The sequence below is a fragment of the Antedon bifida genome, chromosome 10, assembly GCF_963402885.1.
Source record: "Antedon bifida chromosome 10, ecAntBifi1.1, whole genome shotgun sequence".
Taxonomy (NCBI): Eukaryota; Metazoa; Echinodermata; class Crinoidea; order Comatulida; family Antedonidae; genus Antedon; species Antedon bifida.
Genome location: NC_136235.1, coordinates 12985469 through 12999316, shown reverse-complemented (window position 1 = coordinate 12999316; position 13848 = coordinate 12985469). Strand labels below are relative to the sequence as shown.

Here is a 13848-nt window from a genome sequence, read left to right as displayed (position 1 = left end):
TTGGTTTTCAACCCTTGATTTGGCACATGGGTTTTTTCAAATAATCATGGCTGATGATTCTATTGGTAAAACAGCGTTCCGGGTGCCGTGGGGATTGTACGAGTTTTTGCGGATGCCACAGGGTCTTACGAACAGTCCAAGCACGTTCCAACGCGTAATGGAGTATGTACTGGGTGACTTGAATCTCTCTGAAGTTGTTTTATATCTTGATGATATTCTTATCTTTTCAGCTACGTTTGATGAACATTTGAATCGACTAGATAAGGTGTTTAGTAGGTTAGCGAGGTATGGGTTAAAGGTGAAAGGAAGAAAATGTGATTTGTTTAGGGAAGAAGTCGCTTATCTGGGTCATGTCATTTCGAGTAAAGGTGTTTCTGTTGATGTAGGTAAGACTGATAAAGTCGTTTCGTGGCCTGTTCCAAAAAATGTTACTGAGGTTAAGTCCTTCCTTGGACTTGCCTCGTATTATCGGAGGTTCGTCCCGAATTTCGCTAAGATTGCATCGCCGCTCCATAATATTACCCATATGGCAGCATCTCGGGTGGGGAATGGTCGTGCTGGAGTCGGTAAAGACAAAATAGGTACATTTCATTGGGGTTTACCACAACAAATTGCATTTGAAAGTCTTAAGAAAAGTTTAGTGACTCCACCTGTGTTAGCTTATCCTATTTTTGATAGAGAGTTCATTATTGAGGTGGATTCTAGTGGTAATGGGATAGGGGCATGTTTGTCTCAGCGGGACGATAACCAGATTCTTCATCCTATTGCGTATGCAAGTCGTGGGTTACGTGGATCAGAGAAAAGCTATGCTGGACTATCTAGTTTCAAATTGGAATTATTGGGTTTAAAATGGGCCGTTGTTGATAAATTTGGTTCTTACATTCAGAGTTCTAAAGCTATAGTTTACACGGATAACAATCCTTTAGCATATTTGCAAACTGCTAAGTTAGGAGCGACTGAGTTAAGGTGGGTTGCTCAGCTTGCAATGTTTAACATAGAAATAAAGTATAAACCGGGTTCAAACAATAAGTGTGCGGATGCTTTAAGCAGATATCCGTTCGAAGAAGAGAGTGTAAATAAAGAAGCATTGGCGGTTGTTGCTTGTTGCTTGTTGGTACATGTTCGTACTGCTATTGTTGATATCCAAAATTCAGATAATTCAGTTTCTATGGCAAAGTCCCTTCCGGAAACTAAGTCTATTCCTTCTGTTTTACCAAGTTATACATTTCAGCAACTTACAGATATGCAGCAGAAAGATGATGAGCTAGGTGAAGTTTGGAAACTATGGAAGGCTGGATGGTGTAGGGAAAAGGATGGGCGTCCAGAAGCGGAGTGTGTATCTGGTTGGTTGCGTGAGTGGTCCAATTATGTTGAATTTAATGGTGTTTTGTATCGGCAAGTAAAAGATCCTATTGTTATTTCATTCAGACAATTACTAGTTCCACGTAATTTGCGTTCAACTTTAATTGAGCTTTGTCATGATAAGTGGGCGCATCAGGGGGTTTATCGAACTTTGTCCTTGTTAAGACGGCGTTGTTATTGGCCGGGGATGAATAATGAAGTAAGACTTTACATTTCTCGCTGTGGTCGTTGTGTGCGTAGCAAATTACCCTCTCCTACTGTTAAACCACCACTTCGACACTTACTGGCTTTCCGTCCTCAGGAGATTTTGGCTTTGGATTTCTTAAAATTAGATCGGGGTAAGGGGGGTTACGAAGATGTTCTGGTTATGACCGATGTTTTTTGTAAATTTTCTTTGGCTGTTCCATGTAAAAATCAAACAGCAATCACTGTTGCTAATGTGTTAAGGGATTCGTGGTTTGTACATTATGGTGTTCCTGATCGGTTACATTCCGATCAGGGTAAATCATTTGAGAACAACGTAATTCGTGAGATATGTAAGTTATATGGTATTAGCAAATCTCGTACTACTAGTTATTACCCTTCTGGAAACGGACAATGTGAACGATTTAATAAGTCTTTATGTGGATTGTTACGATCTCTGGATCCTAAAGAACGTAGAAGATGGCCTGAGTTAATTAATCACATTGTTTATATCTATAATTCTACACCACATTGTGTTACAGGTGTCGCTCCGTATCTATTGATGTTTTGTCGAGAGCCATCTATTCCTATTGATAGTCTGATTGGAAATTTGGATAATGATTGGTCGGAGGAATATTTGCAAAAAGAAACAAAATTGATGAAAAGAGCTTATGAGATAACATTGTCCAGATTGAAGGCTGCAGCAATTCGTGAAGAAAAGAGGCATGTTGTTAAGATGCCTGTTGAGTGTCTTAAAATCGGTGATTGTGTATTGCTTAGGAGGGAATCCTTTAATTCACGTCATAAACTTGTTGATAAATTTCACGATTCTTCTTATATAATTGAGTCAATTAATTCTACAGATGATGTGTTTGGTATTCGGCCAGTAAGGGGTGGTGAACTTAAGTATGTGAATAGACGGAAACTTGTTCTAGACCCATCCAATGGAGAAGATACATTGTATCCAGTTGGTCATTCGTTAGTAGATGATTCCTTGGGCCTACCATTTCAATCCGAAGTATTAAGTGACTCTGATGATTCGGATGATTTAGAGGACATTAGATTCCATTGTGGGAATACACAAAGTGTCCGTTCTCCTCCGAGAAGGTCAACCCGTTCCACTAAGGGTATTAATAGTAATCCTCATAGACTTCCAATTTCTGTTCTAAACAAATAAATATGGCTATTGCATTTTTTTTATTGAAACTTTACTTTTGGGGGCAAAAGTACTTCCGGGCGGGGAAGATGTGATGAATTGAGTATTGAGGGCGCTGCGTAGTCATTCTGTAATTGGAATACAGGTGACACTGTGTGATAAAAGACCGTGCGTAAGCAGAGCGGGTCTTTTGTTCGTTTTGTTGGCTCTCGCTATGTTACTACAGTTTTGTTTGAGAGTTTGTTTAAGCTATTGATATGTTCTTATTTTTTTTGCTCAGTTGGAAGTATAATAATCAGGAGTTGTTATCTTGTTATCACGAGTTGATGCTGTGTCATACATACGTTGGTGTTGATAACTTGAGGGCTTGAATCTTATATCTTGAATCTCGAATTCTTGTACCTGAAATGACTTATGCCTATGTAATGATTTGATGCTGAAGTACAATATATACGAAACTAATAAAATCGCACTGAAGGAAAGAAACCAAGTGTTTTCTCCTCTTTATTTGTTCGGACCACGACAAACTTGGCGCTGCGAGCAGGGTACCAAGCATCAAGCATCAAGGTCGAAGAGGACCAGTTACCGGAATCTAGGCTCTCAAGTTATGAATGGAGATAAGAACATTGATACTTATATATGAATGTGTTGATTATAATTTAACATTTGGGAAGTTGACCATATAATTTAAATTGATAATTCTAATAATTGGTGTGACATGTGTGACATACAATACTCTTGCTTTGAATTATAATCATTGAAAAGTGTGGATCTGTTAAAATATATTGTTGATATGTTATCTGTGATCAATTGTTTATATAGTACCTTATAGTTTAGTTTATGAATGATCGTTGTTCGTATATTCTCGATTTAAACTCGTTATATCATCTGTGTATATTAATATGGCGAAAGCTGAGAAACCCGATACTGAGACCACAGGAATTAATAGTATGATTGCTGCGCTTACTGATGTGTTGAAAGGTGTGGGTGTTCAAAAAGTTCCTCCTCCTATTAAGTTGGCTAAATTTAGGGGTCGTCCAAAATCCCCTGGGGATGTCACGTTGCGGGAATGGCTCGAAGATTTTGAGACATATTGTACACATTATAATCTAGGTGGGGACGTAAAATATGATGCCCTAGTAAGTCACTTGGGGGGATCGGCTAAAGACGAAGTACATTACCAAATGTCCATATTGGGTAAAGGCAAAAATGTTAAAAAGGCCATTCAAGTGTTACAGACTACCTTTTCTCCAGATGAATCCGTATCGGCTTTAAATACTTTGTTTTATTCTCGTAATCAGTTGGATTATGAAAGTGTGGCCGAATATAGTTTAGAGTTAATGAAAATTTATTCGCGATTATTGGAAGCTTCTTTCCCCAATGAGCAGAATGCTCTCAAACATTTACAGGACTCCACACTCAAACAGAGATTGGTAGAAGGGGTACGGGATCCACTCGTTAGGCGTGAAATGCGCAGAATTGAATTGGCGTCTAGGGGTAAATCCTTTATGGAAATGAGGGAGGAAGTTCTTGAATTGTTTAAAGGCGAGACATCACGGGATTATAGACCGAAAGTTCAGGGTGTAGATTTTCCAACAAATTCTTATTCAAACCAATCTGAAAATTGTGAAATTAAAAAGGAGTTAAAGGTTCTTAAACAACAGCTAGATCAACTTCAACAGAGTTTATGTAAGTTTTCCCAAAATACTACTAATAATTCTTTTAATAGAAGTGGGCCCCGTCGTTGTTTTAATTGTGGACAATTTGGTCATAATAGAGATAATTGTGAAATGCCTCCAGGTCTCTGCTGGGAATGTAAAAAGGTCGGTCACTTTGCTGCAAAATGTCCAAGTAGAGTTAGGAAGTCAAAGCCCGAACCATCTACAGATAATCATAATCTAGGTTCTGTTCAAATCCCGGTTGTTTCTGTGGAAGATAAAATTATTCCCCCTAATGATTTACGAGAGCCCTCGGAATCCTCTTTGCTTAGCCGTTTAGTTGCCCAAAGCCCTTGTGCTGTTATAAAGTTTGGTTCAGTTGAATTGGGTTCAGTTCTTGACACAGGAGCGGAAGCATCTATCATTCCTTCTTCAATTTATCACAGAATTCTAAAATCTGAGCTGGGTGGTTTACACAGTGCAGACAAGTTATTTACCAATGTGATTGGCGTCTGTGGTGTTGAAGTTCCGATTGAGGGCTATGTTGAAGTTCCAATTGAAATATTAGGGCACAATTTGTTGGGTAGTTTTCTCATTGTTTCTGATAGTGCATGTAATAACAATGTTTCTTATCCAATTTTGACAGGATGTAATATTTTACGTTATATTCAAGATGATCCGAGAATTCTGGAAACCTTGGGTAAGGTAGTTGGTGTGAAAACAGCTTCGCCTTGTACTGGTAGGGCCGAGGTAGTCTTGAGAGTTAATGATGAGCAATCCCAAATTTTTGTTTCTTTAAAGCACTTTAATACAGCTGTTCCAGTGGCTTGTGATAAGTTACATGAAGTCAATGTGTGTTCAAGTGTATTGCCACCGGATGATGTGTGTTCCAACGGCTCTGAGCTGGTTGATGGTAATTATCCGTCTCATAAACGTAGCATTGTTGCAGAATCTGAGTTGGTCTGTCCTTCGGGTTTACTATTGAAAGGCTTACCTAGAGATAAGGAGCGCAAAGTTTTGTTGCTGTTAAATAATTACAAACATGTTTTCTCTACAGGTCCCTATGATGTTGGGAAGTGCGATGTGATACCTCACTCAATTTCATTAATTAGTAACAATGCACCTATTAGATTGCCATATCGTAGAGTCCATCCTAATAATATTAAAGAAGTTAAAGCAATGCTACAAGAAATGCTAAATCAGGGTATTATTAGGCCTTCAAAAAGTGATTACGCCAGTCCCATCGTTTTGGTTCAGAAAAAGGATAATTCTTTGCGTTTGTGCATAGATTATCGCAAATTGAATGGGCGTACTATGAAAGACTCATTTCCCTTACCTAGAATTGATGAGGTACTTGACGTTTTAACCGGTTCTCGTTGGTTTTCAACCCTTGATTTGGCACATGGGTTTTTTCAAATAATCATGGCTGATGATTCTATTGGTAAAACAGCGTTCCGGGTGCCGTGGGGATTGTACGAGTTTTTGCGGATGCCACAGGGTCTTACGAACAGTCCAAGCACGTTCCAACGCGTAATGGAGTATGTACTGGGTGACTTGAATCTCTCTGAAGTTGTTTTATATCTTGATGATATTCTTATCTTTTCAGCTACGTTTGATGAACATTTGAATCGACTAGATAAGGTGTTTAGTAGGTTAGCGAGGTATGGGTTAAAGGTGAAAGGAAGAAAATGTGATTTGTTTAGGGAAGAAGTCGCTTATCTGGGTCATGTCATTTCGAGTAAAGGTGTTTCTGTTGATGTAGGTAAGACTGATAAAGTCGTTTCGTGGCCTGTTCCAAAAAATGTTACTGAGGTTAAGTCCTTCCTTGGACTTGCCTCGTATTATCGGAGGTCCGTCCCGAATTTCGCTAAGATTGCATCGCCGCTCCATAATATTACCCATATGGCAGCATCTCGGGTGGGGAATGGTCGTGCTGGAGTCGGTAAAGACAAAATAGGTACATTTCATTGGGGTTTACCACAACAAATTGCATTTGAAAGTCTTAAGAAAAGTTTAGTGACTCCACCTGTGTTAGCTTATCCTATTTTTGATAGAGAGTTCATTATTGAGGTGGATTCTAGTGGTAATGGGATAGGGGCATGTTTGTCTCAGCGGGACGATAACCAGATTCTTCATCCTATTGCGTATGCAAGTCGTGGGTTACGTGGATCAGAGAAAAGCTATGCTGGACTATCTAGTTTCAAATTGGAATTATTGGGTTTAAAATGGGCCGTTGTTGATAAATTTGGTTCTTACATTCAGAGTTCTAAAGCTATAGTTTACACGGATAACAATCCTTTAGCATATTTGCAAACTGCTAAGTTAGGAGCGACTGAGTTAAGGTGGGTTGCTCAGCTTGCAATGTTTAACATAGAAATAAAGTATAAACCGGGTTCAAACAATAAGTGTGCGGATGCTTTAAGCAGATATCCGTTCGAAGAAGAGAGTGTAAATAAAGAAGCATTGGCGGCTGTTGCTTGTTGCTTGTTGGTACATGTTCGTACTGCTATTGTTGATATCCAAAATTCAGATAATTCAGTTTCTATGGCAAAGTCCCTTCCGGAAACTAAGTCTATTCCTTCTGTTTTACCAAGTTATACATTTCAGCAACTTACAGATATGCAGCAGAAAGATGATGAGCTAGGTGAAGTTTGGAAACTATGGAAGGCTGGATGGTGTAGGGAAAAGGATGGGCGTCCAGAAGCGGAGTGTGTATCTGGTTGGTTGCGTGAGTGGTCCAATTATGTTGAATTTAATGGTGTTTTGTATCGGCAAGTAAAAGATCCTATTGTTATTTCATTCAGACAATTACTAGTTCCACGTAATTTGCGTTCAACTTTAATTGAGCTTTGTCATGATAAGTGGGCGCATCAGGGGGTTTATCGAACTTTGTCCTTGTTAAGACGGCGTTGTTATTGGCCGGGGATGAATAATGAAGTAAGACTTTACATTTCTCGCTGTGGTCGTTGTGTGCGTAGCAAATTACCCTCTCCTACTGTTAAACCACCACTTCGACACTTACTGGCTTTCCGTCCTCAGGAGATTTTGGCTTTGGATTTCTTAAAATTAGATCGGGGTAAGGGGGGTTACGAAGATGTTCTGGTTATGACCGATGTTTTTTGTAAATTTTCTTTGGCTGTTCCATGTAAAAATCAAACAGCAATCACTGTTGCTAATGTGTTAAGGGATTCGTGGTTTGTACATTATGGTGTTCCTGATCGGTTACATTCCGATCAGGGTAAATCATTTGAGAACAACGTAATTCGTGAGATTACAATTACTCTGATGATTCGGATGATTTAGAGGACATTAGATTCCATTGTGGAAATACACAAAGTGTCCGTTCTCCTCCGCGAAGGTCAACCCGTTCCACTAAGGGTATTAATAGTAATCCTCATAGACTTCCAATTTCTGTTCTAAACAAATAAATATGGCTATTGCATTTTTTTTTATTGAAACTTTACTTTTGGGGGCAAAAGTACTTCCGGGCGGGGAAGATGTGATGAATTGAGTATTGAGGGCGCTGCGTAGTCATTCTGTAATTGGAATACAGGTGACACTGTGTGATAAAAGACCGTGCGTAAGCAGAGCGGGTCTTTTGTTCGTTTTGTTGGCTCTCGCTATGTTACTACAGTTTTGGTTGAGAGTTTGTTTAAGCTATTGATATGTTCTTATTTTGTAAGTACTAAGCTTAACTTGTATATGTATAAGCAACTGATTTACCATATGTTAACTATAATCATGCTTACAATTAATGAAACTTGCATTTACAATATTTATCTTAGTTTTGCTCAGTCGGAAGTATAATAATCAGGAGTTGTTATCTTGTTATCACGAGTTGATGCTGTGTCATACATACGTTGGTGTTGATAACTTGAGGTACTATTATATTGTGATTGTTCGTTGTTGTATTAGTGTTGTGAATTATTACATTATTACTTATTGTTATAATTGACTGTTAGATACAGTGGCAATTGTTATTTGTTATTCGTATTTTGCAGGGCTTGAATCTTATATCTTGAATCTCGAATTCTTGTACCTGAAATGACTTATGCCTATGTAATGATTTGATGCTGAAGTACAATATATACGAAACTAATAAAATCGCACTGAAGGAAAGAAACCAAGTGTTTTCTCCTCTTTATTTGTTCGGACCACGACAAACTTGGATAATTAAACCCGTCATTTCTGGAATAGATGTCCAATATAATAACAAAATAAGTAGCACTGACACATCGTGATAATACTTGAAAAGATTAATTATAATAAGGTTTTTAAGAAATAGAGTTTTTATCGATTTAATTATGTTTATATATCCGTAACAAAGATTAGAAATTGACAGAATAATAAATAGGTATAACGTGACGTCATGTTAGGATTCAATAGGTCTACTTGCACATTAAAATAACTATTTTTTAAATTAGAAATTAAAGATGATTGTCCACCTGAAAAAAATTATTTAAACAAGTCAAAAAACTGGATCGAAAAAAAAATTATTTACCTGAAAAAACTGTAATTTAACGCAAGAAATAGTAAAATTGGCTGCCAGCCAATGGGTTTTTGGTTGAATTTAACCATTTATTTTGTCATTTTATAAATGAAAACATTAATTTTTTTCAGTTTTTTTTCTAAGGAAGTGATTAACTTTATTAAAACTACAAAATGACCTATTTAAAGTCTGATTTAATTATTCTTCATTTTTCATGTTTTTGGTGGACAATACATCTTTAAGTATGTACATAAAATATTGATAACCATGTCAGTATATTCATTCCTTTTAAATTTATATAACAAATAATTATATTTATGAGATATTTGAGTTGAAACACTGTATATTTAACGAATAAAAACTATTTATTTTTTTTTATGATCCACCTACTGTAAAGTAAACTTTAATTCAATTTCGTTGCTTCCATATTTGGTAATATAATCAGAATTATTGTGTTATAAGAAACCTTTTTTTTTCGTTCGTCATACCATGGCATTAATTGATATATATTTAGTATTTTATATTAGTACCTCTGTATCTATTCAATTAAATTAAAAAAAATTTAACCCCTTGTTAAGAGGGTTAAGGAATATTAGTTGTAATTGTAAAAAAGACATACGAAAGGTGTCTTCTTGGGAAGATAAGATATTAAAATACATTTAAATTTCTTTAAAATACATCTAAAATATATTTAAAATACGCCTTTTACACAAAATACTGAACTAAAAAGGTCTCTTGAATTTCGAATTAAAAATTGCTTTTAATAAAAACAATAATTTGATATTGATAATTACGCCACAGATTTCAGAATAATTCGGAATTGATTTCAGAATCAGAAGCATGTATATCTTAGTTTCTGGATCTGCTGGTATTTCTCTGTCTGTTCTCTATACCTAGGCCTAAATAATAAATAAATAAAAAAATTAATATAGTCGATGACGTTTTTCTGTTTTTATTTGTTTAATAGGTTTATTAATTTAAAAAAAAAAATAAATATTAGATTTTAGTACCATAATTCCTTCCTGCTTTGATTGAGTGATGTTTGTTGACTGTTTCCATTTCAATGTGGCACACCGCGTCATCCACATAAAACCCATTACAGCCGTAATCTCTCAGGCAGCGTATAGCACATCTCAAATATATAGGCATTTCGAAATCTACTTTCTTATCACCAACAATGTAAAATTCCGAAGTAACTGAATTAAAAGAAAATAGATAGTATTAATTAAGTATAAAAGGCATGATTAGTAATAGACTTGCCTCAAGTCTGTAGTTATTTCGAGGATTTTCGATGTTAGTCCGAAATACAAGCTCAAGTAGTATACGTATGAAATGCCATGCCAAATTATTTTATCTTTTTACTAATATTAAGCTAGGAACCCAGACTAGATTAGTAATTATACTGATTACATTTTATATTAAGAGTAGCTACAGTACCGTAGATAACAACAAACGTCATCGTGCGGGCTCTAAAGAGAAATTGAAGAAAAACAAAATGTCTCGTATTTCTTGATTAAGGAGTGATAGCTTTACATGCTCGTCGCCGCTAAAAACGATTTCTGCGAACATTGGCCGGCTAAATATTGAATATAATTGAAAAACTATCTGCAAAAATCTGTAATATGTATAAAGGTTAATTTACACAGACCAGCGGTAGCGGTAGCGGTAAATCGGAAGCGTAGCTTGTCCCACATAAAATCTGCATCTCTAATAAATAAGGTAAAATATTATAATATATAAACAATTCAAACCGAGAACCGAAAGATTTTAAAAATTCACCCATCCCCATAATAATTAATATGCTAAACAATATAGTTCATAGAGCCAAAGCGACAGAGCGATATTGTACCTTTTAATTCGTTTTTGTTATATCCTTTTTATTGTTGTGTAAGTAAATTGTACACTATTTTTGTAAATTCAACGTTTTTAGCCATGCGGTAAGTTTTATACCGGAATAAATAAATATTTCTAGTGCGTATTTCCTCACCAAAGGCGCTGAGCGGAAGCCGCCCGTCCGTACGCTCCGCGTTTTGTGTAAATGATGGTCATAAGAAATAACATTCTATATTTTTACTGTAAACGCCCGTCTGTGTAAATTGGCCTTAAGTAGTTACAGTCGACTTAACCGAAGCTCAAGAGGTTTGGTGCCCAGAAAACGTCACGATATACTAAAATAAAATGGCTTTACCTCGTTTACAAATTAGGTATGACGACCACAGTTTATCATCGTACACGCGGTCTTTCAAGTATCCATCATCCATTCTACATCCTGCCGATTTGGTGTTATTGACGTCTGGTCGATTTTTATGCCATTTAATAACGTCTGAATCAAGATGTTCTCCCGTCTCCCATATCCAATTTGAGTCAACATCTCTGTCCAAACCTGCTTCCCTTGAAAGACCAACAACGAAGTTCATATTCGGATAGTGTGTACTCATGAAGTCGTTGACGGCTGCAGCTTCGTCCGCAGTCGTCAAACTAACCAGAAGTTCACCGTGAGATTCACAGAACTCTCTTGCATCTCTTCTTGTAGCCATATTATTCTGAAACGCGTTCACGATAGTATATCGTGAGCCGCCGTATTTAAATACAGAATCACCTTGAATTTGTAAAAAAAATATAAAATAATATTTGAACATTATACGACATTCAGTGTAAATATCATCATTTTAACCAGAGCTCAGACAGTCAATAGTAAATCTGAATTTTAATAAAAGTTTGTTGTTTTTTTTAGCTTCTCGTGTGGCAGGGCACTCAGTTCGAGTAAATTGTACCACCGTCGAAGAAAAATCCAAATTGTGCGATGAAATAGTTTCCGCCCCTGCTTACAAGTGGTAGGCCTACAAAGTCCACTGATTAGACAGGGAGAACAAACTGTTCTTGTTACTGCTATTTAGCTTGTCCACATTTCAATTTGAAACTAGGAAAAAAAACCCAGAAAATTGATGCCATTTTAGGCCTATGCTAGTATTTTACAAAGAATAAATGTTTATTGGTTTCGATTTGGAAAATAATTAAATTATGTGAAAGATAAAAAACGACCGTTATGATCGTTACAAACGAGCTTTAAAACACTATCCACATTATCGTGTACATGTCTATCAAACACCACGTGACCCACATTCGTCAAATAACAAGAATCTATTTGTGTAAATAATACCTTACCAAAGTTTCTATATATGTATACATTAAGTATACAGAAGCATAGTACTCTTGACAGCATGTTGATTCACTGGTGCTGTTGTTAATGACAACGTGGAATACGATGCGACGGTTTTATATACAGAAAATAAACCAGGGTGTGAATGTTGATCAAATGTAATTCATATGACGCGTTGTTATTGTAGAAAGACAAATTGCAGTCCTTGTTGACATATTCATTTGTGAACCAAACAAAAGTATAATTAAGCCCTTCAGACAGTTATATATATATTTTAGTATAGATTTCCTATATAATAAACCGATATAATGTATAGTAAACAAAATAATCACAAAAACATCATTAGAAAAAAATATTTAAAATAAGACTTTTTTTTTAATGAAATATGGGATTGTTATCGATTTAATTATATTATTAATATACCCGTAACAAAGAAGTACACATTGAAAACGAAAGAACACGTCTACAACAACCCACTCCATGACGTCGTTTCTAAGACATTAATTAATATTATATGTCGTTTAAAATGAGGAATCCAATACTATACTGAAACATTGTATCTATGCATAGAAATGGAAATATTGATTTAATTCAATTTAAGATTATTTTTCATGAATTTCAATGAAAAACTTCTTTGAATGAATAATAATGACAACAACTGTGGGGTCCAAGCATAAACAGAATGTCTTTGTGTGGAATATGCAAATAAGCCAGTAATATCGTAAAATGAATCAACAACGAAACTTAACCATGTACAAAATGCTATGCGCAGTATGATTGCTCTATTGACATGTATGCGTCGAGGATTAATTGACAAAGAAAATATGTTGCTGAACAACCTGTTTTTATTCCATCAAAATCGGACCACGAAATGTTAATTAATACATGAATTATTTAAATTGTTCCAGAAACTGCTAACAATAAAAGTTACGTTTAAAGACTACTAAATGCCAATGAATGTGTTGATCATGATTGTCTTTGCTGTGTGTGCGCACCACTGCAATGCAATAATTATATGTTTTTAGTCGCGCGGACGCGACTCTATAGTTCACTATGTCGGTCGGTCGGTCTGTCGGTCTGTCGGTCCGGTATCATTATGCGTTTTATCGCTTTTCTGTACCTTTTGAACTGTTTTGATGTACAGAAAAGTTTTAAAGTACATTACTTTTTTAAAGTTCATTTTTTTCTGAGAGCACGCGACTTATGGCTGTTGGCCTTGTTAATTATGCGAGTTGTGCAATACCTTTCATCCAATCATTAACTTCTTTCATTCATTCAATCAACATTTTTTTTACCTTCGCCAGAAATATAAGATAATTTTTTTTAAGAGAATTCAACATTTATTAGTTTCTATCAATGGTATAACAATACAATAAAAAAGAATGATAATTTATAATGAGAAAATACAAAAAATACCATTAATATATGTGTTTGTCTGAGATGTTGATTTGTGTGTGTGTTTGTCTGTTTGCAGGATAACAGCAACTAAAGACTAAAACTAATTTTAAACCACACATTGATATGTGACCACAGACGATACCATTAAATGTTGGAGGCAATCCGGACTATTCCGGACAACTTGTATTTTAGTAAACTAAAAGACTGATTTTTACCACATTTAAACCACAGATAGATATGTGACCACAGACGATTCCATTAAATGTTGGAGGCAATCCGGACTTTTCCGGACAACTTGTATTTTAGTCCTTAGGCCATACGTCAAAACTAAAAGACTGATTTTTGCCACATTTAAACCACAGATAGATATGTCGTCACGGACGATCCATTAAATGTTATAGGCAATCCGGACCAGGATTCCAATTCTGGACAATTTGTATTT

At 35.9% G+C, this 13848-nt stretch overlaps 1 protein-coding gene across 1 annotated transcript; it reads right to left on the bottom strand.

Moving 5' to 3' along the window:
* Window positions 1–9433: 9433 nt before the first annotated feature.
* On the bottom strand, window positions 9434–11385 carry LOC144853477 (uncharacterized). Its single transcript, XM_078711173.1, has 3 exons — window positions 11037–11385; window positions 9859–10044; window positions 9434–9747 (listed from the first exon to the last, which is right to left on the bottom strand). The coding sequence occupies exons 1-3, from the start codon at window positions 11383–11385 to the stop codon at window positions 9698–9700; spliced, it is 585 nt and encodes a 194-aa protein (XP_078567299.1). The 3' UTR covers window positions 9434–9697.
* Window positions 11386–13848: the final 2463 nt, after the last annotated feature.

Bases quoted from the DNA above. Each gene is read 5' to 3' on its own strand.
- LOC144853477 (XM_078711173.1), bottom strand. From the start codon at position 11,385: ATGGCTACAAGAAGAGATGCAAGAGAGTTCTGTGAATCTCACGGTGAA. The intron at 10,045-11,036 runs GTAAAGCCATTT...CTTTTAATTCAG, and splicing joins ATACCTAATTTGTAAACGAG to TTACTTCGGAATTTTACATT. The intron at 9,748-9,858 runs GTACTAAAATCT...TTTATTATTTAG, and splicing joins CAAAGCAGGAAGGAATTATG to GCCTAGGTATAGAGAACAGA.